The sequence below is a fragment of the Sebastes fasciatus genome, chromosome 6, assembly GCF_043250625.1.
Source record: "Sebastes fasciatus isolate fSebFas1 chromosome 6, fSebFas1.pri, whole genome shotgun sequence".
NCBI lineage: Eukaryota > Metazoa > Chordata > Actinopteri > Perciformes > Sebastidae > Sebastes > Sebastes fasciatus.
In genome coordinates this window covers 26,923,210-26,947,585 of record NC_133800.1, presented here as the reverse complement: position 1 = coordinate 26,947,585, position 24,376 = coordinate 26,923,210, and the positions used below count along the sequence as shown (strand labels likewise).

The following is a 24,376-nucleotide window of genomic DNA, read 5'->3' as shown; positions in this document are numbered from 1 at the left end:
TCCTCTCCTTGTCTCCTCTCTTGTCTCCTCTGTCCTCTCCTCGTCTCCTCTCCTTGTCTACTTGTCTCCTCTCCTTGTCCCCTCTCCTCCTAAATGTGGCTCAGACTCTGGCCGGTGGTCAGCGACCTCCTCCGGTCTCTTCTCGACAGTTTCCTCAGCAGCGACTCTCTGAAGGTTCGGCACATCAGGAAGTAGATGATGGGGTCGAGGCAGACGTTGAGCGCCGACAGGAAGAGCGTCCCCTCCTTCAGCTGGAACAACAGGAAGCGGGCGTCCGGGCTGAAGCCCGACTCCGGCATCTGGCTCAGAGTGTACGGCACGTGGCAGACGTGGTACGGCACGAAGCAGACGAAGAACACCGCCAGGATGCTGAAGATGCTGCGGTTCGACTTCCGGCAGACGTCGCTGTTGTCGCGGCGCACGCGGCGGTAGGACTGGTAGACGCGGCAGGCGATGGAGGCGTAGCAGTAGGCGAGGACCAGCAGGGTCACCCAGAACAGGCCGACGCTGAGGAGCGTGGACACCCGGTGCCACTGCATGCCCAGCGGCGTCTTCAGCTGCATGCAGTGCCGCGAGCTCTCCTCGTCGGCCGGCTGGCTGGTCAGCACCACGTTGGGCAGGACGCAGACGAGGAGGAAGCTCCAGGTGAGGAGCGCCAGCACCCGGGCGAAGCCGACGCTCTGCAGGACATGCAGCGAGGACACGCCGCCCAACCGGGACCTGCAGGAGGATGAGGAGGAGGAGGTGTGTCTGACGATCTTAACGTAGCGCTCGAGGCTGATGAGCCCCATGAAGAGGATCCCCACGTACATGGACGAGTAGAAGAGCACGGCGGTGTAGCGGCAGGTGACCACGTGGAGGCGCCAGCCGCCCAGACCCAGCTGAGCCGCCAGCCTGAAGGGGAAGGTGGTCAGCATGAGGAGGTCGGCCACCACCATGTTCTTCAGGTAGACCACCAGGCCCGAGTCACTGGGCACCCTGAAGAAGATCCAGGCGGCCACGCCATTCAGGGACGCCCCGACCACGCAGATCACCAAGTAGAGCGGCGGGAGCACCTGCTGGGTGAAGATGCTGCTGAAGTCTGATTGGTTGCCGGGGAGACGGGTGGCGTTGAGGTGTTCCATCACTGGAAACACACAAACAACACAGTTTGAACATAATGAACAGTAGATGTCACAGTAGAAGTACGTTTCTCTGTCAGGAGAACTCTTAATAAGTCTCTTTTACATTTAACAAAGGCCGTGTCGGTGTGTTAACGCCCCACAGAAGCCTTTTATGTTCATAAACTGAACACACAGCGCTGTGTTTACACGGGGACACGTGCACAAATAAAAAGCGTCTTGAACTCCTGTTTGTCCTGCTGTTCACACACACTTCCCTCCTCCCACCACCGATTCATCCCGGTCCAACACACACTGTGGTCCTCCTCCATCAAACGCCTATAAAAACAGTCCGCGCTGACACCAGGACGCCTTCTGTTTTCCTGTCCTGATTCTTTTATTTTTAGCCCTCGTCTTGTCTCGACCCGAGTCTTGTCTCGAACCTGTGACTTCTGCTGTCGCCAAATGATTGTTTCCCCGAGTTGATCTGTACAGAAGTTCAACTTTTAAACACTAAAGCGATCACACGCCGGCTTCTGCTTCTCACTTGGAAACGATCAATATCAAGTTAATAACTTTAAAAATATCATGATTCTGACTTCCTGTGTTTATGTTAGATATTTTTTAATATTATATATTATATATATATTTTGATTTTAAAGTCATAAATTTACGAAAATAAAATGAAGATATTCTGAGTTTAATGGGACACATTTACGAGAAGAAAATCACAAATTTACGTCACATTTTAACTCACAAATTTATAATAATAATAATAATAAATTCAACTTATAAAGCGCTTTTAAAGAACTCAAAGACGCTTATGAGATTTTAAAGTCATTAATTTATGAGGAAAAAACTCCGATATTCTGAGATTAATGTGGCACATTTATGAGAAAAAACTGACAAATTTATGACACATTTTAAAGCCAGAAATTTACGAGAAAAAACTCACGTATTCTCTGAGATTAAAGAGGCAAATTTACGAGAAAAAAACTCACAAATTTGCGAGATTTTAAAGTCATACATTTATGAAAAAAACCCTCAATTTTTATCAATTAATTAATGGTAAAACATAATAATAATAATAAAATAATACATTTATTTTTGCTACATTTAATATCATATTTATTTATCGAGTCATTTATTTATTTATTTATCTTTAATTTAATTAATTGATAAAAATGTAACATCATTTGATATTTTTGTTATAATTTGTTTCTTTATTTATTCATAATTAATTAATTAATTCCCTTATTTATTTACTCTTCTGTTTAATTTTTATCTTTTATTTATTTATGTATTTATCTGTATTATTTATTTATTTTGCATTTATTTCGTTTACATTTATTTTCAATATAATTTTTTTTTACATTTAATGACATATTTATTTATTGAGTCATTATATATTTATTTATTTTTTACTTTGGCAGGTGCCATCCTCCATACCTGGGGTCATTATAATATCCTGGCGAGCAGGAAGGAGATCAGGACATTTAATTATCTCATACATCTAGAACAAACTGTCATTTTTCTCCTACACAGACTTTTGTTTTAGCGATTCCTCTAAGCTGACTCATACTTTATTGGCTGGTAATTTGGATGACACAGACGAACAAGATGCTGATCAGCAGCAACAACTTCTGCTTTCCGCCTTCTAGATGACCTGGCGCAGGAAGTGATGCAACGATCCTCTTCGCTAGAAGAGCTGAACGTTCAGAGGAAGCGTGTTTCTAGATTGTGTGCAACGATTAGAGCTGAAAATAGGGTGGTTTCATCAACTCAGCTCACAGTGAAAAAACAGACATAGTAGAAAAGGATGTGAGTGATCAACTCGTTATCAGTCAACTCACACAACGAGGGAAAACATCTGGATAAACTCATGGTCCAGATGTTTGTCTCTCTGCCTGTCCACCTGTGAGCTTCATGTATTCAACACCAGTGATTCACAATCAGAAAGAAAAGATGTTTGAGTAGTTTACAACTGTCTGTTGATAATAATGAAATGACAGCTTAATAATTACCTGTAAATGGTGCTAATATTAAAAATAATCATGAACCCGTCAGTCATGAAGGTCACATGGTTTATTACAGAACCGGCTCATGTTGTTAACCAGCGTCTAAAATACTATTTGGAACATCTTTTATTAGTCACATTGATCGTTTTATTGATCAGCTTCAGTGTTGTTGAAATCACAACTTAAACAGATACCAGTACTTCTACTTTATAGCCACCATAATGTCATAAAGTTGTATTTATACTGTACACATTTATTCAGAGAGGCAGACATAATGAAATTATATTTCACTGTTTATTTGATTTTTAATTAAATTTTATTTTATTTATTTTTTATTCATTTCAATATATATTTTGTGGGAGAAACCTGAGCACCAGGAGAATCCCCTTACTGATATATGATGGATTGACTTCTTTTTTTAAACACTCTAATTACCTAAAAATATATTAAAAAAATATTTGGAGGTAATTTAGAGTGTCCAGTTAGACTCATGCATAACTAGGAATTGTGGGAGAAACCTGAGCACCAGGAGAAAACCCCTACTGATATATGATAGATTGACATTTTTTTGAATACTCTAAATTACCACCAAATATATTTAAAAGTCTTTGGGGGTAATTTAGAGTGTCCAGTTAGCCTCACGCATAACTAGGAATTGTGGGAGAAACCTGAGCACCAGGAGAAAAACCCTACTGATATATGATAGATTGACATTTTTTTTGAATACTCTAAATTACCTAAAAATATATTTAAAAAATATTTGGAGGTAATTTAGAGTGTCCAGTTAGCCTCATGCATAACTACGAATTGTGGGAGAAACCTGAGCACCAGGAGAATCCCCTTACTGATATATGATAGATTGAAATTTTTTTGAATACTCTAAATTACCACCAAATATATTAAAAAGTATTTGGGGGTAATTTAGAGTGTCCAGTTAGCCTCACGCATCACTAGGAATTGTGGGAGAAACCTGAGCACCAGGAGAAAACCCCTACTGATATATGATAGATTTAAAAAAAATGTAATACTCTAAATTACCTCCAAATATATTTTAAAAATATTTGGGGGTAATTTAGAGTGTCCAGTTAGCCTCACGCATAACTAGGAATTGTGGGAGAAACCTGAGCACCAGGAGAAAAACCCTACTGATATATGATAGATTGAAAAAAAAATTGGAATACTCTAAATTACCTAAAATTATATTTAAAAAAATATTTGGAGGTAATTTAGAGTGTCCAGTTAGCCTCATGCATAACTAGAAACTTTGGGAGAAACCTGAGCACCAGGAGAAAACCCCTACTGATATATGATAGATTTAAAAAAAATGTAATACTCTAAATTACCTCCAAATATATTTTAAAAATATTTGGGGGTAATTTAGAGTGTCCAGTTAGCCTCACGCATAACTAGGAATTGTGGGAGAAACCTGAGCACCAGGAGAAAAACCCTACTGATATATGATAGATTGACATTTTTTTTGAATACTCTAAATTACCACCAAATATATTAAAAAAATATTTGGAGGTAATTTAGAGTGTCCAGTTAGCCTCATGCATAACTAGGAATTTTGGGAGAAACCTGAGCACCAGGAGAAAACCCCTACTGATATATGATAGATTGACATTTTTTTGAATACTCTAAATTACCACCAAATATATTTAAAAGTATTTGGGGGTAATTTAGAGTGTCCAGTTAGCCTCACGCATAACTAGGAATTGTGGGAGAAACCTGAGCACCAGGAGAAAACCCTTACTGATATATGATAGATTGAAAAAAAATTGGAATACTCTAAATTACCTAAAATTATATTTAAAAAATATTTGGAGGTAATTTAGAGTGTCCAGTTAGCCTCATGCATAACTAGAAACTTTGGGAGAAACCTGATTACCAGGAGAAAACCCCTACTGATATATGATAGATTTAAAAAAAATTTAATACTCTAAATTACCTCCAAATATATTTTTAAAATATTTGGGGGTAATTTAGAGTGTCCAGTTAGCCTCACGCATAACTAGGAATTGTGGGAGAAACCTGAGCACCAGGAGAAAAACCCTACTGATATATGATAGATTGACATTTTTTTTGAATACTCTAAATTACCTAAAAATATATTTAAAAAATATTTGGAGGTAATTTAGAGTGTCCAGTTAGCCTCATGCATAACTAGGAATTTTGGGAGAAACCTGAGCACCAGGAGAAAACCCCTACTGATATATGATAGATTGACATTTTTTTGAATACTCTAAATTACCACCAAATATATTTAAAAGTATTTGGGGGTAATTTAGAGTGTCCAGTTAGCCTCACGCATAACTAGGAATTGTGGGAGAAACCTGAGCACCAGGAGAAAACCCATACTGATATATGATAGATTTAAAAAAAATGTAATACTCTAAATTACCTCCAAATATATTTTTAAAATATTTGGGGGTAATTTAGAGTGTCCAGTTAGCCTCATGCATAACTAGAAACTTTGGGAGAAACCTGAGCACCAGGAGAAAACCCCTACTGATATATGATAGATTTAAAAAAAATGTAATACTCTAAATTACCTCCAAATATATTTTAAAAATATTTGGGGGTAATTTAGAGTGTCCAGTTAGCCTCACGCATAACTAGGAATTGTGGGAGAAACCTGAGCACCAGGAGAAAAACCCTACTGATATATGATAGATTGACTTTTTTTTTGAATACTCTAAATTACCACCAAATATATTAAAAAAATATTTGGAGGTAATTTAGAGTGTCCAGTTAGCCTAATGCATAACTAGGAATTTTGGGAGAAACCTGAGCACCAGGAGAAAACCCCTACTGATATATGATAGATTGACATTTTTTTGAATACTCTAAATTACCACCAAATATATTTAAAAGTATTTGGGGGTAATTTAGAGTGTCCGGTTAGCCTCACGCATAACTAGGAATTGTGGGAGAAACCTGAGCACCAGGAGAAAACCCTTACTGATATATGATAGATTGAAAAAAAATTGGAATACTCTAAATTACCTAAAATTATATTTAAAAAATATTTGGAGGTAATTTAGAGTGTCCAGTTAGCCTCATGCATAACTAGAAACTTTGGGAGAAACCTGAGCACCAGGAGAAAACCCCTACTGATATATGATAGATTTAAAAAAAATGTAATACTCTAAATTACCTCCAAATATATTTTAAAAATATTTGGGGGTAATTTAGAGTGTCCAGTTAGCCTCACGCATAACTAGGAATTGTGGGAGAAACCTGAGCACCAGGAGAAAAACCCTACTGATATATGATAGATTGACATTTTTTTTGAATACTCTAAATTACCTAAAAATATATTTAAAAAATATTTGGAGGTAATTTAGAGTGTCCAGTTAGCCTCATGCATAACTACGAATTGTGGGAGAAACCTGAGCACCAGGAGAAAACCCTTACTGATATATGATAGATTGAAATTTTTTTGAATACTCTAAATTACCACCAAATATATTAAAAAGATATTTGGAGGTAATTTAGAGTGTCCAGTTAGCCTCACGCATAACTAGGAATTCTGGGGAAACCTGAGCACCAGGAGAAAACCCACGCAGACACAGGGAGAATATACAAACTCCCCACAGCCGGACAGGTGGAGCTGTCTCAGTGAGGCTGCAGTGCTAATCACTAATCACTGAGGAGGGATGTAGGGGTGGAGGGACGGTGATGACGTAGACTCTACGTCTCAACCTCCCCCTCATCCTCTACGTCGTAAAGAATGAGGGGGAGGTTGAGAGAGGAAGGTAAGGGTGGAGGGAAGACGGGAAGGCGAAGGGGGGAGGAAGAGGGATCTGCTGGTATCCAACCTGAGCTGCAGCCTCCTCTACCTGACTGTTGCCGTCACGCTTCAGGAAGAACCTGCGCATCCAGCGAAAACAACCTTTCTTCTTCTCTTTCTTCTCCACCCCCTCCCGCTCCGTCTCTTCCTTTTTCATCTTCTGTAATGTTGTCTCTCGATCCTCGGTCCTCCTGCGAGAAAAGACTCCTCTCATCTTCTTCTTCATTTTCAGGCAGATGTCCTCCAGGAGCTTCTTCTCAACCTCCATGTGTTGGACTGTGGTCTCCAGGCTCTGTTCTCTGTCCGTCAGGTCCTTGTTGACGTCCTCCAACTGACTGACCTTAGTCTTCCAGATCTGGTCTTTTTCTGTCAGGACCTTTGTGACATTGTCCTCCAGAGCCTTGTATTTGGCCTGCCAGGCGTCCTCTCTCTGTCGGAGTTCATCTGCAGAGCTCAACAGCTCGGTTCTGGTCTCCACGAGCTTTTCATTGAGACTCTTCTTCTCCTGGAAGAGACCAAAGATCACAGCGTCCTTATCGCGCTGCTCCTGCTGGAGATCAAAGATCACAGCGTCCTTATCGCGCTGCTCCTGCTGGAGATCAAGGATCACAGCGTCCTTATCGCGCTGCTCCTGGCGGAGATCAAGGATAACAGCGTCCTTATCGATCTGCTCCTGCTGGAGATCAAAGATCACAGCGTCCTTATCGCGCTGCTCCTGCTGGAGATCAAGGATTACAGCGTCCTTATCGATCTGCTCCTGGCGGAGATCAAGGATAACAGCGTCCTTATCGCGCTGCTCCTGCCGGAGATCAAGGATTACAGCGTCCTTATCGATCTGCTCCTGGCGGAGATCAAGGATAACAGCGTCCTTATCGTGCTGCTCCTGCTGGAGATCAAGGATTACAGCGTCCTTATCGATCTGCTCCTGCTGGAGATCAAGGATAACAGCGTCCTTATCGTGCTGCTCCTGCTGGAGATCAAAGATCACAGCGTCCTTATCGCGCTGCTCCTGCTGGAGATCAAGGATAACAGCGTCCTTATCGTGCTGCTCCTGCTGGAGATCAAGGATAACAGCGTCCTTATCGTGCTGCTCCTGCCGGAGATCAGGGATTGCAGGGTCCTTATCGTGCTGCTCTTTACGGAGACCACGGATAACAGCGTCCTTATCGCGAATGTGCCACGTCAAATGGTTCACTTTGATCTGGAGTTGAGTCTGCTGCGTCTCCCAGCCTCGCTGCTCCTGCCGGAGATCAAGGATTACAGCGTCCTTATCGATCTGCTCCTGGCGGAGATCAAGGATAACAGCGTCCTTATCGTGCTGCTCCTGCCGGAGATCAGGGATTGCAGGGTCCTTATCGTGCTGCTCTTTAAGGAGACCACGGATCACAGCGTCCTTATCGTGCTGCTCCTGGCGGAGACCACGGATAACAGCGTCCTTATCGTGCTGCTCTTTACGGAGACCACGGATAACAGCGTCCTTATCGTGCTGCTCCTGCCGGAGATCAGGGATTGCAGGGTCCTTATCGTGCTGCTCTTTAAGGAGACCACGGATCACAGCGTCCTTATCGTGCTGCTCCTGCCGGAGATCAGGGATTGCAGGGTCCTTATCGTGCTGCTCTTTACGGAGACCACGGATAACAGCGTCTTTATCGCGAATGTGCCACGTCAAATGGTTCACTCTGATCTGGAGTTGAGTCTGCTGCGTCTTCCAGCCTCGTTGCTTCTCAGCAAGGTCCAAAGTAAAGTTGTCCTGCAGTTCCTTCTGCTGGGCTTCCAACAGTTGGACTTTTCTTTCCCAGGCGATCTCCTTCAGAGCGTCGTTTTCTTCCTTGAAGGTTTTCAGTTCTTTGGTGAACCAAAGCTCCTTAGAGCTCAGTAACAATGATGCTTGATCCATGGAGATGTAAATAATGTACTCACCCTACAGTCGACTGTCAACGTTAAACTGTTTAACCTGAACGGTAAATTAACCTGAATGTTAAATTAACCTGGATGTTAAATTAACCTGAATGTTAAATTAACCTGAATGTTAAATTAACCTGGATGTTAAATTAACCTGAATGTTAAATTAACCTGAATGTTAAATTAACCTGAATGTTAAATTAACCCGAATGTTAAATTAACCCGAATGTTAAATTAACCCGAATGTTAAATTAACCTGAATGTTAAATTAACCCGAATGTTAAATTAACCCGAATGTTAAATTAACCTGAATGTTAAATCAGCTTGTCAACAACTGCCTGGTTCACTAATCTTCTCCTATAAGTAAAATTTTAGATTAAAGCCAAACTCAACATCACAGGAATCACAGCCGATTCCAGAACATCACATTGTGATGTCATGAGACAGTTTGGAATACAGCCTTACCTGTGATGTCATCACATTCTCATGTCATCATGTCATGAGAATGTGATGACATCACAATGTGATGACATGACGGGTAAGGCTGTATTCTAAACCTCATACTATACTAGTAGTACGTACTGATTTGGCCAGAATGTAGCATGTAGTACGCAGTATGGAAATCTACAATATGCCAAAAATACATGGATGTCGTACTGAAAACACTGTTACAGTAAAAGTTACAGTAAGTATTGTAACAGTGTGGTATTAGTACTTTTACTGCAGTAAAGGATCTGAATACTTACTAAATACGGCATCATTGAGGCTCTCAGGATAATATATATACTGTATATATATATATATATATATATATATATATATATATAATTTCATCATATATTATTTTTTGATAAATAATAAAATCATCCTTTTTTCTTCTCTCCTCCTCTCGTTCCTCTCTCCTCCGCTTTATATACAGTATATATATATAAATGCATATAAATTATATAAATATGCCTACATGTTAAGTCTAAATCTCTTTGTTTCCTGACTCAAAATAGGTCATAGACCCCTAAAAAGTGTTCCCGACAAAACATCCTGACATGTATTTATATATTTTTTATTTTTTTATGTTTATTTTTTTAATTGAATTGTATTTTTCCGCGTTATTATTATTATTATTATTATTCCCAAAGCACAACAAACCAGACAGAAAACTGTAGTGTGTTTTCTCTTTTAGTTAGTTAGTTAGTTAGTTAGTTAGTTAATTAGTTAGTTAGTTAATTAGTTAGTTAGTTAGTTAGTTAGTTAGTTAGTTAATTAGTTAATTAGTTAGTTAGTTAGTTAGTTAGTTAGTTAGTTAGTTAGTTAATTGGTGAACTCATCAGTCCCTAACTGATATAATTAGTCCAAAAATGTAAAAACAAATTCTATACATTTTAATATATTATGTAGTTAATGTTTCTTCCTGTATTGATAGTAGTTTGTAATAGATATTATAGTAGTTATATACTATATTCATGAGAAAAATATTAAGAAATATTAGTATTTATATGTTATATATATTTTACAGGGCAGTCGATAACAAATTTGCTCAACTTGCGATTTAGTCTGGCCGCTATTCGATCTTTCCGAGGTTGTAGCAGCTCAGTTTTAAAGCTGATGGTATCATAGTAAACTATAAAACCTGATGAATCCATCGGTACCAACCATGTCATACTAGCTTGTAGTGAAGGAGGTTAAATAATGCTCTAAACTAACAACAAATTTTGGCAAAGAAAAACTGTCATGTCCATTTTCAAAGGGGTCCCTTGACCTCTGACCTCAAGCATATATTTAAATACTTGACAAATCTCCCTTTAAGATACATTTTGAACAGATAAAAAAAGTGTGATTAATTTTATTAAATATTTTAATCAATCAACAGGCATATGCAGTATATATATATATATATATAATTCTTTTTTTTCTTTTTTTAAGAAAAACAACTCTACAAATCAAATCTGAATCAGCGTTAAAAACCCACCAAAATGCAAATTTGTGCATAATTTAGGAACAAATTTAGGACAAACAGGCAACATAAATAAATAACCATGAATGAGTGTGGTGATAACTAACAACCACGTTTCATCAGGACACTTTTCTTTCTGTCATCAACGTCTAAAGTCCCAGAAACTGTAGATCAGTGGCGGCTGGTGGATTTTTTTTTGGGTAGGGCCAATCAATTTCAACAAACATCCTAGTACGATTCAATGCAAAAAAAGGTATCAAAAACGCATTACTACTTTGCAGTTACATTTTTATCATTTATTCCAACACTGACATAAGGACATCTTATTCATACAATTCAGTATGTTAATATAACATACGACAGATCATTTATAAAGGAACTTTGCTCTTCTGTCCTTCTGAGTGGCAAACCTCTCAATGACCTTCTTATTGAAGTCAGGCATGTTCCTGACAAGTTTCTTCTCCATGGAGAGCATAGCCAGAGCATTAAGGCGATCCTGTGTCATGGTGTTTCTCAGGAAGGTCTTGATCCCGCGAGAACTGACATGAGCCCTGACGAGAACAGAGAGAGACACACGTGAACGTGCGCGCGCACACCATGGGCCAAATCAGTTTGGCCCTCCCGGAAGTCTTTTTTACGGCGCTGATTGGATGAATTGTATGTCATTCATGCTTGTAATCATATATCTTTAATCAGTGATTGGCTGTACTGCTTATTAGACCCGCCTTCCTTCGGCCAAATCCATTTGGCCCCAGAAAGTGCACGTGCAGCAGAGCAGCTGAGAGGTGCACTAGCAGAGAGTTCAAGGAGGAAAGCAGATATTTGGCGCAGTTATCCTATTTTACAAATATTACGGGTATATTCCATAGGTCAAAAACACACATATTGACAATTTTTAGAATTTTTAGAATTTTTATAATTAATAATTTTATAATTTTTTTTTTTTTTTTTTGGTGGCTCAAGGTGGGTGGGGCCAGGCCCCGTGGCCCTCTATTGGCCGGCCGCCACTGATATATATCCTCATATTTTCATGACATTTTCTTAAAAAATTATGACTTTATTCTTTCAATGTCAGATGTTTCATTGCCCCCCCAATCACTGCCATTAATACACCTTCATAATCTGCTTTTTCTGTTCATTTCATGCATGTTTTAAAACTCATGTCAGGCAGTAATTATCTAATCTATATCTAAATCTATATCTATATCAATATCTATATCTATCTGAAGTTCAAATGAGTCCACTCACCATATAAACAGTCTGGTGTTCAGTCAGGATCCCGTACAGATGTTGATGTAACTCACTGCTGTTTAAAGTGAAGAGACCTGTGAAGAGTAGTTTAGAGTCTCTGGACAACTTCCACTTCCCCTCTCTCTCTCTCTTCCCCTCTCTCTCTCTCTCTCTCTTCCTCTATCTCTCTCTCTCTCTCTTCCTCTCTCTCTCTCTCTCTCTCTCTCTCTCTCTCTCTCTCTCTCTTCCTCTCTCTCTCTCTCTCTCTCTTCCTCTCTCTCTCTCTCTCTCTCTCTCTCTCTCTCGCTCTCTCTCTCTCTTTAACTAGAGTCTGCAGCTCTGTGAAGCTAAACTGAGTTAAATGCATCCCAGTGACACTATAACATGCTGAGGCTGATAAACGTCATTAGTTCTGCAGGTATTTGGTCATAAACTGAAGTTATAATATTATATATAATAATATTATAAGTAATATATTCGCCCCAACTTTTTTTGTTTTGTTTTTTATTTATTTAATTTAATTTTTTAAGAAATATGGTTAGGCCGCTATTTGATCTTTCCGAGGTTGTAGTGGCTCAGTTTTAAAGCTGATGGTATCATATGAAACTATTAAACCTGATGAATTCATCGGGACCAACATGTCATACTAGCTTGCCGTGAAGGAGGTTAAGTAACGCTCCAAACTTACGCTAAATTTTGGCGAGGAAAAGCTGTCATCTCTGACCTCTGACCTCAAGCATATTTGCCCACTCCCATGTTGATAAGAGGATTTAATACTTGACAAATCTCCCTTTAAGGTTCATTTTGAACAGATAAAACATGTGCGATTAATTTGTGATTAATTGCGATTAACTATGAACAATCATGCGTTTAATCGTGATTAAGTATTTTAATCGATTGACAGCCCCATAAATAAATTACTTGTTTTTTTATTTTTTTATTGATTTATTGATTGATTTATTGATTTACTTATTTATTTATTGAGTTTTTTTATCATTATTTATTTACTTGTTTACTTATTATTATTATTTTTTTATTAATTTACTTGTTTATTTTTTATTTATTACTTATTTATTTATTTACTTATTTACTTATTTATTTATTTACTAATTTATTTATTTATTTACTTATTTTTTAATTTTTTAATTTTTTAATTTTTTTTTATTTACTTTTTTATTTATTTTTTTTATTTTTGCCAGTCATGTTTAAGAAAAATGACTCCACAACCCGCTAAATTGCAATTTGAGCAGTGGTGGCTGGTGGATTTTTTTTTGGGTAGGGCCAATCAATTTCAACAAACATCCTAGTACGATTCAATGCAAAAAAAGGTATCAAAAACGCATTACTACTTTGCAGTTACATTTTTATCATTTATTCCAACACTGACATAAGGACATCTTATTCATACAATTCAGTATGTTAATATAACATACGACAGATCATTTATAAAGGAACTTTGCTCTTCTGTCCTTCTGAGTGGCAAACCTCTCAATGACCTTCTTATTGAAGTCAGGCATGTTCCTGACAAGTTTCTTCTCCATGGAGAGCATAGCCAGAGCATTAAGGCGATCCTGTGTCATGGTGTTTCTCAGGAAGGTCTTGATCCCGCGAGAACTGACATGAGCCCTGACGAGAACAGAGAGAGACACACGTGAACGTGCGCGCGCACACCATGGGCCAAATCAGTTTGGCCCTCCCGGAAGTCTTTTTTACGGCGCTGATTGGATGAATTGTATGTCATTCATGCTTGTAATCATATATCTTTAATCAGTGATTGGCTGTACTGCTTATTAGACCCGCCTTCCTTGGGCCAAATCCATTTGGCCCCAGAAAGTGCACGTGCAGCAGAGCAGCTGAGAGGTGCACTAGCAGAGAGTTCAAGGAGGAAAGCAGATATTTGGCGCAGTTATCCTATTTTACAAATATTACGGGTATATTCCATAGGTCAAAAACACACATATTGACAATTTTTTGAATTTTTAGAATTTTTATAATTAATAATTTTATAATTTTTTTTTTTTTTTTTTGGTGGCTCAAGGTGGGTGGGGCCAGGCCCCGTGGCCCTCTATTGGCCGGCCGCCACTGTGCACATGTGAGCATGTTGACCCTGAAAACTGCATTCAGTAGGTTACATAATTAATCAAATGTAAAAGTGAAATCATTTCTTAAACAATGTTGTCTTCTTGGAAATGCTTATCCATCTCTACAGCCTTCATACACTGTGTTAGCATTATACAGTCCTGCTGACTGACTCAACTGGTTTAAAGAAACACATCTTTATAGTGAACATCTTAATGCTCCTTAAGGTCAGTTTAGACAGCCATCACTACATCTCTGTGTATACAACCCTCAGTGCTCCCTCTCTTCAGTGAGGCTGTCTAGAACAGACTGGAGTATCAACACACTGTTACGACTTCAACTAACAAAGCTGATCAACAACTGACATGATTCTGCTTGTCTGTTTGTTTTTATATGAGATTATAATGATGCAGTGAAGTTGTAGGAGGGTAAAGTTGAACCATCTTTTAAATGTGATTTCTGACTGTTTCTAATGTTGACAACACACACAGTGAGGTACAGACCAGTGTGAGAATCAAAACAACTCCATCTAAATTAAACAAGTTGCACAATTCATTTATTCCTCACATGTTTTCAGCTATTTAGCCGTCATCAGGCTGCTATGAGTTTGTTTCTACAATCAGTTAATTAGTCATGTGGCTTTACAGAAGCAAATAGAGCGGTGCAGGGATGATGAATTAATGTAGGCCAACCTGGAAGTCAGCATCACAAAGCCGATGGGATTTTTACATTGTCAAACTTTCCGCTTTCCATCAGCAAGTGCTCCTCTATTGGAAGTTAATTTACAAACATAACTTTACACCACATAACACACCTGTGTGGAACAATAGACACATTTTGTGGAGTAAAAAATCAGAGTACATAGTGGTTTGGAAATCCAAAGGGATTTGGGCTGTAGCCCATTTCATGGATGGCAGTGGAAACTTGTGACATCATGAAGAGTTTTGTGAGAAGTTCTCAATCCAATGTACCGTTAAGAACTATAATAGAAAGATAAAAGCCGTACCAGCTTCCCTTAGATCAGGGGTCAGCAAGCTTTACTGTCAAAAGAGCCATTTTTAGGCAAAGAAAAAAAAAAATCTGTCTGGAGCCGCAAAACATTTGAGCATTGTGATGAAGGTAACACAGTTTATAGTCTAAGTATATAGTATATAAGTCTAATGCAGTGAGGGCCAAAGTGCAAATGTACTACGGAGTATTAGGGCCACGTTAAGGGGGGAAAAAATCAGAGATTTCCAGAATAAAGTCATAATATTACAAGAAAAAAAGTCGTAATATTACGAGAATAAAGTTAAAACTTTACGAGAAAAAAATTAAATAAGTAAAATTACTACTTTATAATATTATGATTTTATTCTCATAATATTACGACTTTTTTTTCTCGTAAACTTCTGACTTTATTCTCACATTACAACTTTGTTTCTCGTAAACGTATGACTTTATTTTCATAATATTACAACTTTATTCTCGTAATATTATGACTTTATTCTCGAAATCTCAGATTTATTTTTTTTCCTCAATGTGGCCCTAATACTCTGTCGTACCGTCGTACATTAGACCTACAACAATGATACATAAAAATGAAAATGTAAACAAAAAACAGTTATTCATTTCCATTTTTATAAATCCACAGGGAGCCACTGGAGAGGAGCTAAAGAGCCTCAAGTGGCTCCGGAGCCGCAGGTTGCTGACCCCTGCCTTAGATCAATGGTGATAGAAGACATCTTGTATTCAGATATCTCCCCTAGTCTAAGACAACTCTGTATAGAAGGAATTGATTTGTGTGACAGCAAGATTACCAACAAAGTTATTAGTAATATTCTGTTCAGAGAATACTTCCCTAACCCAGTCAGGAGAAATTATGTTTTCAAGGAATTTGAAGCTGAAGAGTTTAAGATAATACGGAGAAGATATATTTCATTCCCTCTCCCTCCTAAGGTGAAAGAGGTGAACTTCAAAATCCTGAATGAGATTTACCCAACGAACGAATTCTTGAGACTGAGGTTTAACTTTGATGTGAATAACTGTGTATTTTGTGAAAGTGAAATTGAAAGTTTGGAACATGTGTTTTTTTTTTAATTGTGAATCAGTGAAGTTTTTCTGGAATGACATGCAGAGCTGGCTACAATCCAAGAGGACTGAGCTGTCACCATTCAGAGAGAAAACGGTCAAATTTGGTATCTTTGCTGCGAATCAGAATTTGGATTTTGTTATCAATATTTCACTATTATTAACCCTCCTGTTGTCCTAGGGTCAAATTTGACCCGTTTTCAAACTCCATCATATCATAAATATGGATTTCTTTAATCTAATTACCCAAAAATAACATGGATGGTTGCCTACTCAAAACAATATTCTGACTAAAAGTTTACATATACCAGTATGTGATAATACAACAACATTATGTTCCTCTGATAATAACTTTAGTCAAAATAATTCACAATATCTGGTTGTTTTTTTATACTAAAAAATTTGGTATAATTTCACGGAAATTAGGTTTATTAACCTTAATTTCCCCCCAAAAAGTGTAAAACTTAATAATTAGGAATGAAGTTGGCCCAAAAGGTGTAACACAGAATTGGGTGATAGTTTATACTGTATGCTTTATAAAAAGTCAAACCAGACCGGGTTCATTTTGACCCGGGAAGACAAAAGTTGCATGGTCGACGGACGGGAAGAAACAGGAGGGTTAAGTACATTTTTATACATTAATGCAGATAACTCAAAACTAAACCCTGTCTGACTATGAAGAAAGAGTTAAAACTGCTCAGTAAATCTCTTAAACTATTCTCTTTATTTGATATGTACAAATTAATTTGAGATGAGCACTGTTTGTTTTAATTTATGATATATACTATATATATATATATATATATGTTGAGATTGAAAACTAAAACAACTCATCAGAAGATCCCAAAAATATCAAAAACTTAAACTAATGATTGAAACTACTATATAATGTTGTTTGACTCAAAACAAGATGCTGATACCCAGAATAATTAACGGCTTTTATCTTTACAAGATAAAAGCTCGACACAAGATGTTGTTGTGTTTCAAACACATGGGCCAGACGTGGCCATCGAACAGGCTGGGGGGGTCTGGCACAGTGTAGTTCCTAGAGCACTAGGAAAGTTACAAGATGTACATTTTATAAAGATATATTGGATTTAAATTTTATATTAAAAAAAACATGAAACTAAATTGTACTGCTGATATTTCCTTTATTTTGATCACAAATTGGACATTGTCATTTATCAGTCATATTATTGATCTTGTATACACTACAAAAAATATCATATACAGTTTGAAGAAGCGCTGTAAGAATTAAAGACTGAATCAAAGCATGTTTATATTTTTATGATCCACACTGTTAACTTGATTTAGGCATTGTATATATTTTTGTATATATTTACACCATATTGTCATAGACTTTATATTTACACTTTTTATATTTACACTTTTCTCACTTTTTGTTGCAACTGCTGCACAGCAATTTCCCTCAGGATGAATAAAGTTTTATCTTATCTTAAAATAAAACATCATTAGCAAAAGATCCAAAATTAAAATAACTCATCAGAAGATCCTAAAAAATATCAAAAACGAAAACTAATGATTGAAACTACGATATAATGTTCTTTGACTCAAAACAAGATGCTGATAACCAGAATAATTAACAGCTTTTATCTTTAAAGTTCGTCTCCTGATGATGTGATACAGATTTTGCAGCCACATTTTCTTGTGGATTAATCTTAGTTACTGTCTTTAACACATTTTTTCTAAAAACAAATCCTTAATTTCTCAAGGTATTTTCAAAAATGAATTTCAGATATAACAAATAATTGGGTTCATGTTTTTACAGTGAGTTGCATGAAAACAATAAAATAAAATTTATTAATTTGGGATTGGAATTAATTTTACTACTTTGTCTATTTGTGTCTGTAGATTTCTCCTAAATTCACCCAAAGTTAGCTATAGATAATGCCTCATTTGCATAATTAAACATAACATTTCAGAAACTTATAATACAAAAAATAATTGTCTTAATGTCAGTAATCAACTGGGGAAGTTTCATGGTGATATCTATTAGTTAAATATTTTACCCTATTCACCTGTAGAGTTTCCCCTTAAAGAATCACACAGCTGAAACAAAGTGTTTGGTATAGTGGATACAGTAGATGTTATATTGTGGTCTGATTAAACACAAGATGATGATAACCAGGTTAATAAGTAAACTGATTTGGAGCTGTATGAAAGTTTAAGACCTGATGATGTAATGCAGTTTAAGTATTGACTAAATATTATTTCTGTTATAACTGTTGATTGTCTTGATTATTTCAATGAGATCTAGACAGACAGTGAAGTCAGATTAAAGTCTGAACTAACACCAACGTGTCTGAACATCACAGAGAATCTCAGTTTGACAGATTTTGACATCAGCAGTTTTAACATCACCAGCCGCTCCAATACTGAAATATGGGAAGAGTTTCTCAGTGAAAGTGTCTCTGTGAGTGTAGATGCGAGTCATGTCTTCAGGGTCGTAGAAGGACACCTCCCCCCTGTCATAGTCCAGCTGGACTCTGATCCTCTGGAGACTCTTCTTCACTCTGACTGTCTCACCAGCTCCAACAGTGTATTTTCCACTGCGATGAGTTAAACTCCAGATTCCATATTCTGGTGAGGCATATATCTCTCCCTTCCTCTCAACAGACTCTTTAGTCAAACCTACATTCCAGTGAGGATGGTCTCCCACCTCCACCTCCCAGCTGTGTTTCCCTGAGCTGAAGCTCTCAGAGCCCAGAACAGTGGCATACTTAGTGTTTCTCTCTGGATTGTCAGGAAACTGCTGGATTGTGTCTCCATGTCTCACACTGGTCAGATCATCAGACAGATAGAGACAGCGGTTTGCAGTGTTTGGGTCCAGAATGACAGGACTGAAGTGGACCTTGTCCTTCATCTTCTCCCAGACTCTGAAGGACAGGTTGCCCAGGTGTTTGGCCACATCTATCAGCGCTCCTGAGACCAGCTGTGGATCTGACAGTGAGCACTGGACTCTGGCTCTGGTCTGAGTGGCTTTATAACTGCTGAGGAAGGGCACGTTGTGTTTCTGCAGGTCTTCTTCAACAGCAGAGATACTGTCTGACAGAGAGGAGATGTGCTCCTGAATCATCTTCATCTCTCTGCTGATAGTCTTCCCCTTCTGCTCCTCTTCCTCCCTCAGAGCTGCCAGTCTGGACTCCTCTTCCTCTTTCAGGAACTGGTGGAGCTTGTTGAACTCTGCTCTGATCTGCCTCTCTGTGGACAACAGCTGCTTCTTGGAGTGTTGAATCACTTCATGGTATGTTTTCTCTACTTGTTTGTGTTTGTCCCTCTTGTCCTGTAGAGACTCTAAGTCAGATTTCAGCTGGTCCTTCAGGTCACTGACTGCTTGTTCTACAGGAACCACCTTTTGACTCTGGTGGAGCGATAACTCACAGACAGGACACACAGCTCTCTCTTCATCCTTACAGAACAGTTTAAGCTCTTCTTGATGTTTACTACACACCACCTCCACCTTCTTCTCTTCTTTTTCTGTCTCAGATGATCCAGCTTTCTGTCCCCCAGCAAACGAGTCAGACAGTTCCTTCAGTGCAAAGCTCACCCAGATATTATTTTTAGATGATTTTCTTTTACAAATGGGACAGTTTTTGTTTTCAGCTTGTTCCCAGGATTTCTTCAGGCAGCTTGAACAGAAGTTGTGGCTGCAGCTCAGAGACACAGGATCTCTGAAAGTCTCTGAACACACATGGCAGTTCAGGAAACTTTCAAAAAGAGCGGTTCTCTCAGCCATTTGTCTTGGTATCTAAATTGTCTTTCAAAAGCAAGACTCACCGAGTTACTGTCCCGTCTCTTGATTGCGTCAAATAATCCAAACGTGTGTTTTCCAGCAGATATATCACACCCAGCGTCAGCGTTAGGGGCGGGCCATATGGGCCCAGGCCCGTCCAAAAAGGTCACTGTGCCTCCTCAGCTGAATTCTCTCCTGACAAAAAACTAAACTGAAATAACAGCTAAGCTATTAGTAAAATTAATTAATTCAGTTTGGTAATGGAAGGACTTAACACTGCAATGCAAAATAAAGCACAAAACAGTGATAGTTTTGCATTTAAGAAACAACTATGTACTTGGGCTTGATTACATAGTTTTCTATTGGAGTGTCCTAACTGGCTGTGAGCAACACGGCGCTGCACAGCGCGGCGTGACGTTTTGTCTGAACTTCTATCGGATACACGGTTCCTATTTTTTCCTGTCACTCATATTGAGAGGAACGGCTGATTAGTTTAGATACAATGAGCCGAGAAAACCGGGTCAGTTGTCCTGGATGTAAATGAAAATATGAACTTGATTACTGACACTTTCAGCACAGGCATTGACGCTCGCAGTTATATGTAATAAAGTTCACTAGTGAAACTTTATTACGATCTACCTGTCAAAAAACACAACAGCAACCTCACTAATGGTTCAAATAAAACACGAACACACAGCGCAAAGAGACAACTATGGAAACTCTGGGAAATATGAGCCGTCACTACAATATTTCAGTAAGAAGCCTCGTTTTGATCCGCTCCGTTTGAGTGTTTTTTTTTTTTTTTCTTTTTCAATCTAGCTCAATAGAAAAAAATGAGAGAAAGTAGACCTACAAACCTGGTGCATTAAAGCACAATTAGGACCAAGAGAGTAAAAAGCATCCTGTGCTCCTCTCACATCTTACTTTTTTCTACCTGTTTGGATTATTCTGTTCAGTATCATGGAATAAAACAATGGACTAATGTTACACTACAGCAGGCTGAGCAGGGACAACAACTGCTGAGTGAAACATCCACATTTAGTCTTTATTAACTCAAATTATAGTTATGAAGAAATCAGTCAGACTGTTAGATTAATGTGTTGTTTAACCCCCTGTTTACTTTATCTCGGCACTTGCGTGTGTGCACATTTAGACCCTGGCAATAGCAAGACACAGGGCGTGCCAGGGCGTGCCTGAGGAGTTATCTGTAGCCTACAGTACCTCCTCATTTCAAAACAGAAACCAAAATAAGGTGGCAGCTGGCTAGAGAAGATCACTAGATAACAACCTACTTGCTCTTGGCTATATCGTATGTTATTTCCAGTAAATATCAAAAATAAAACGTGTGTTTTCTGATGAAAACAACATGTTTTTACAGTAAGTTGCATTAAAACAATAAAAGAATATTAATTAATTTGGGGAAAACTGGGGAAGTTTCATGGGATATTTATGAGTTAAATATTTTACCCTATTCACCTGTACAGTCTCACCTTAAAGAATCACACAGCTGTAAATGAAATGTTTACAGCTGTGAAGGAGCTGGGAAGAGTTTCTCAGTGAAAGTGTCTCTGTGAGTGTAGATGTGAGTCATGTCTTCAGGGTAGAAGGACACCTCCCCCCTGTCATAATCCAGCTGGACTCTGATCCTCTGGAGACTCTTCTTCACTCTGAATGTCTCACTAAGACCATCAGTGTATTTTCCACTAAGATGAATTAAACACCAGATTCCATCTTTTGGTGAGGCAGATCTCTCTCCCTTCCTGTCAGCTGACTCTTTAGCCAAACCTACAAACCAGTCAGGATGGTCTCCCACCTCCACCTCCCAGCTGTGTTTCCCTGAGCTGAAGCCCTCAGAGCCCAGAACAATGTGATAATTAGTGTTTCTCTCTGGATTGTCAGGAAGCTGCTGCCTTGTGTCTCCACGTCTCACACTGGTCAGATCATCAGACAGATAGAGCCAGCGGCTTGCAGTGTTTGGGTCCAGAATGACAGGACTGAAGTGGACTTTATGATAATCACATGCAGTTTGGGGCAAGTCATAGTCAAGTCATCACACTGACACACTGACAGCTGTTGTTGCCTGTTGGGCTGCAGTTTGCCATGTTATGATTTGAGCATATTTTTTATGCTGAATGCAGTACCTGTGAGGGTTTCTGGACAATATTTGTCATTATTTTGTGTTGTTAATTGATTTCCAATAATAAATATATACATACATTTGAATAAAGCAATCATATTTGCCCACTCCCATGTTGATAAGAGTATTAAAGACTTGACAAATCTCCCTTTAACGTACATTTTGAACGGATAAAAAATTTGATTAATTTGCGATTAATCGTGATTAACTATTTTAATTGATTAACAACCCTAGTTTTAATATCTTTTTCACTTTATATATTTTCATTGCAAAACCCCTCAAAACTACTGTAAATCCTAAAAACTAAGTAGTGTATCTGTTCTTACTTAAGGTATGTAAGATTGTGCCAGATCATAATCATATATAACCTAGTTACAGTATTTCTTTTCAGGGATAATCAGGTAATAATGATGCATGAAGAAACAACCAACAACATTAAAGTTGATTTACTTCACAGCACTTTATATGCACAGTTTTTTGTTTTTTTAACGTTTAAGTTTTACTCACAAACAGACAGTTGGTGGAAATAAACTGACTTCTGTTGAACATGCTGGGCAGCCTGCAGGGAAAGGTGCAGGCTTTGTTGCCCCCTTGTGGAGATAAAGAAAGGGAAATTATGTCCACACACAACTGTAACTGAATGTGTGAAGGCCCATCTGTGAAAATGTACTGTACTGTATATGAATATAAAATGTGTAAAATGCAATATGAAAGCCGTCAGCCATCCAGTATCTGAAAAAAGCCGAAAAGCAAGAAGGTATAAGTCCTACTGGAAAATGGAGAGGAATCAGAATTTGTTTTGTTGTTTGTTTAAGTCATCAATTAGATGACTACTTTGTCCATGCACACTGAATATCACACTTTTCAGTAACTATAATGCATCTGCTTCATCACAAATTCAACATCAACTTTCACCACTGGAGGTCAACAAAAACAAGATTCTCTAAGGAGAGACACTACAGGTGAATAAGGCAAAAAAATTGACTGATAGATATCAACATGAAACTTCCAAAGTTGATTACTTACATTAACACAATTATTTTTTGTAATACAAGTTTTCTGAAAATGCATGTTTACATATGCAAACCAGGCATTATCTTACTAAATATGTGATAATTTAAATACATTTCCAGAACAGAAATGTGAACATTGGATAAAAACTGTCTCAAAATTCTTGTTTCATTTTTTTTGACACATTGGAGTCAAATGTTTTTACAGAGGGGATGTTGGATATCTCTTTTCATCGCTCCATAAATCAGAAAATACTGTCAAGAGTAATAAAAAAAACAAAACAATTTTCGCCATGTCTATATGAATAAAATGTTCTATAAATCAGGCTGTGAATGATAAATGAACAAACCCCTCTGTAAAAACCTTCAGAATATAGATAGGAATGAAACTAGAAAGTTTGGTGAATGTAAGTGCTACTGAAGTAGAGATTTCTGTCTCTGAATCTGAGAAAGTACTAATTTTGAGAAAACTGCCTTTAAAGATATGGATTGTTAAATTCCATACAATTTGTAAGACACTGTAAGTGAATAGGGTAAATATCTTTAACTAATAGATATTAAATGAATAATGCTGTAGCGTTATTGCATAGAGCATATTGATAATCAATCATTAATTAATATCAAAATATATATCTCTAATAAATAACTCAAATTTATTAATCATAAACCCATGAATTGTAATAAAATGTGAAGGAGAGTGGTGAAACTCAGCTTCAAATATCACACACAATTAGTTTTAATATCAGAATTTATCCAGGAGCCACCTAATTTAATAAAAACAGGGAAAAATTCAAAATGTGATATTAATCAATTGAGTCTCTTAATCTCAGGGTTGCTACGGAGTTCTTGGTCATAGTGAACAGTGATTCAAATTGTTTATACACACACACAAGTCAAATAACCAAGCTCTTTAGAACATGAAATGTTTATTTAAAATAAGCTCTGTGACAAATGTTTATCATATTTACATGTTTTGTTCCGTAAAATAATCTCCACAAATAAACACCACTTTATGATTTTTGAAGCATGAATGCAGTTGACATAAGTAAAAAGCTAAGGTTAGGCTATAAACAAACTACACCACGGTGGCATGACTATATATAGTCATGCCACCGTGGTGTAGTTTGTTTATCCTGTTTATCCTGTTTGTCCTCCTTTACCGCCTCGCCGTGTATACACAACGAGGCGGTAAAGGAGGACGAGTCACCGTGATGAAGTTTAGTAGTCTCATTTAGTCACTTGTTAGCAACCACCTTTTTTAAGACACATAAAAGCTTAAAAATTCACTAGTGGGATATTTACTGACGCATTTTATAACATCTCTTCAGCTTG

At 37.8% G+C, this 24,376-nt stretch overlaps 2 protein-coding genes across 2 annotated transcripts; both read right to left on the bottom strand.

Moving 5' to 3' along the window:
- On the bottom strand, positions 1-12,090 carry LOC141769629 (P2Y purinoceptor 14-like). Its single transcript, XM_074638875.1, has 2 exons — positions 12,013-12,090; positions 1-1,126 (listed from the first exon to the last, which is right to left on the bottom strand). Exon 2 carries the CDS (start codon positions 1,122-1,124, stop codon positions 90-92), a length of 1,035 nt encoding a protein of 344 aa, XP_074494976.1. The 5' UTR covers positions 1,125-1,126; positions 12,013-12,090; the 3' UTR covers positions 1-89.
- Positions 12,091-17,274: 5,184 nt separating this feature from the next.
- On the bottom strand, positions 17,275-19,931 carry LOC141769617 (zinc-binding protein A33-like). The gene has a single exon (XM_074638863.1). The coding sequence runs from the start codon at positions 19,898-19,900 to the stop codon at positions 18,452-18,454; it is 1,449 nt and encodes a 482-aa protein (XP_074494964.1). The 5' UTR covers positions 19,901-19,931; the 3' UTR covers positions 17,275-18,451.
- Positions 19,932-24,376: the final 4,445 nt, after the last annotated feature.

Coding starts and splice junctions, on each gene's coding strand:
- LOC141769629 (XM_074638875.1), bottom strand. CDS start 1,124: ATGGAACACCTCAACGCCACCCGTCTCCCCGGCAACCAATCAGACTTC.
- LOC141769617 (XM_074638863.1), bottom strand. CDS start 19,900: ATGGCTGAGAGAACCGCTCTTTTTGAAAGTTTCCTGAACTGCCATGTG.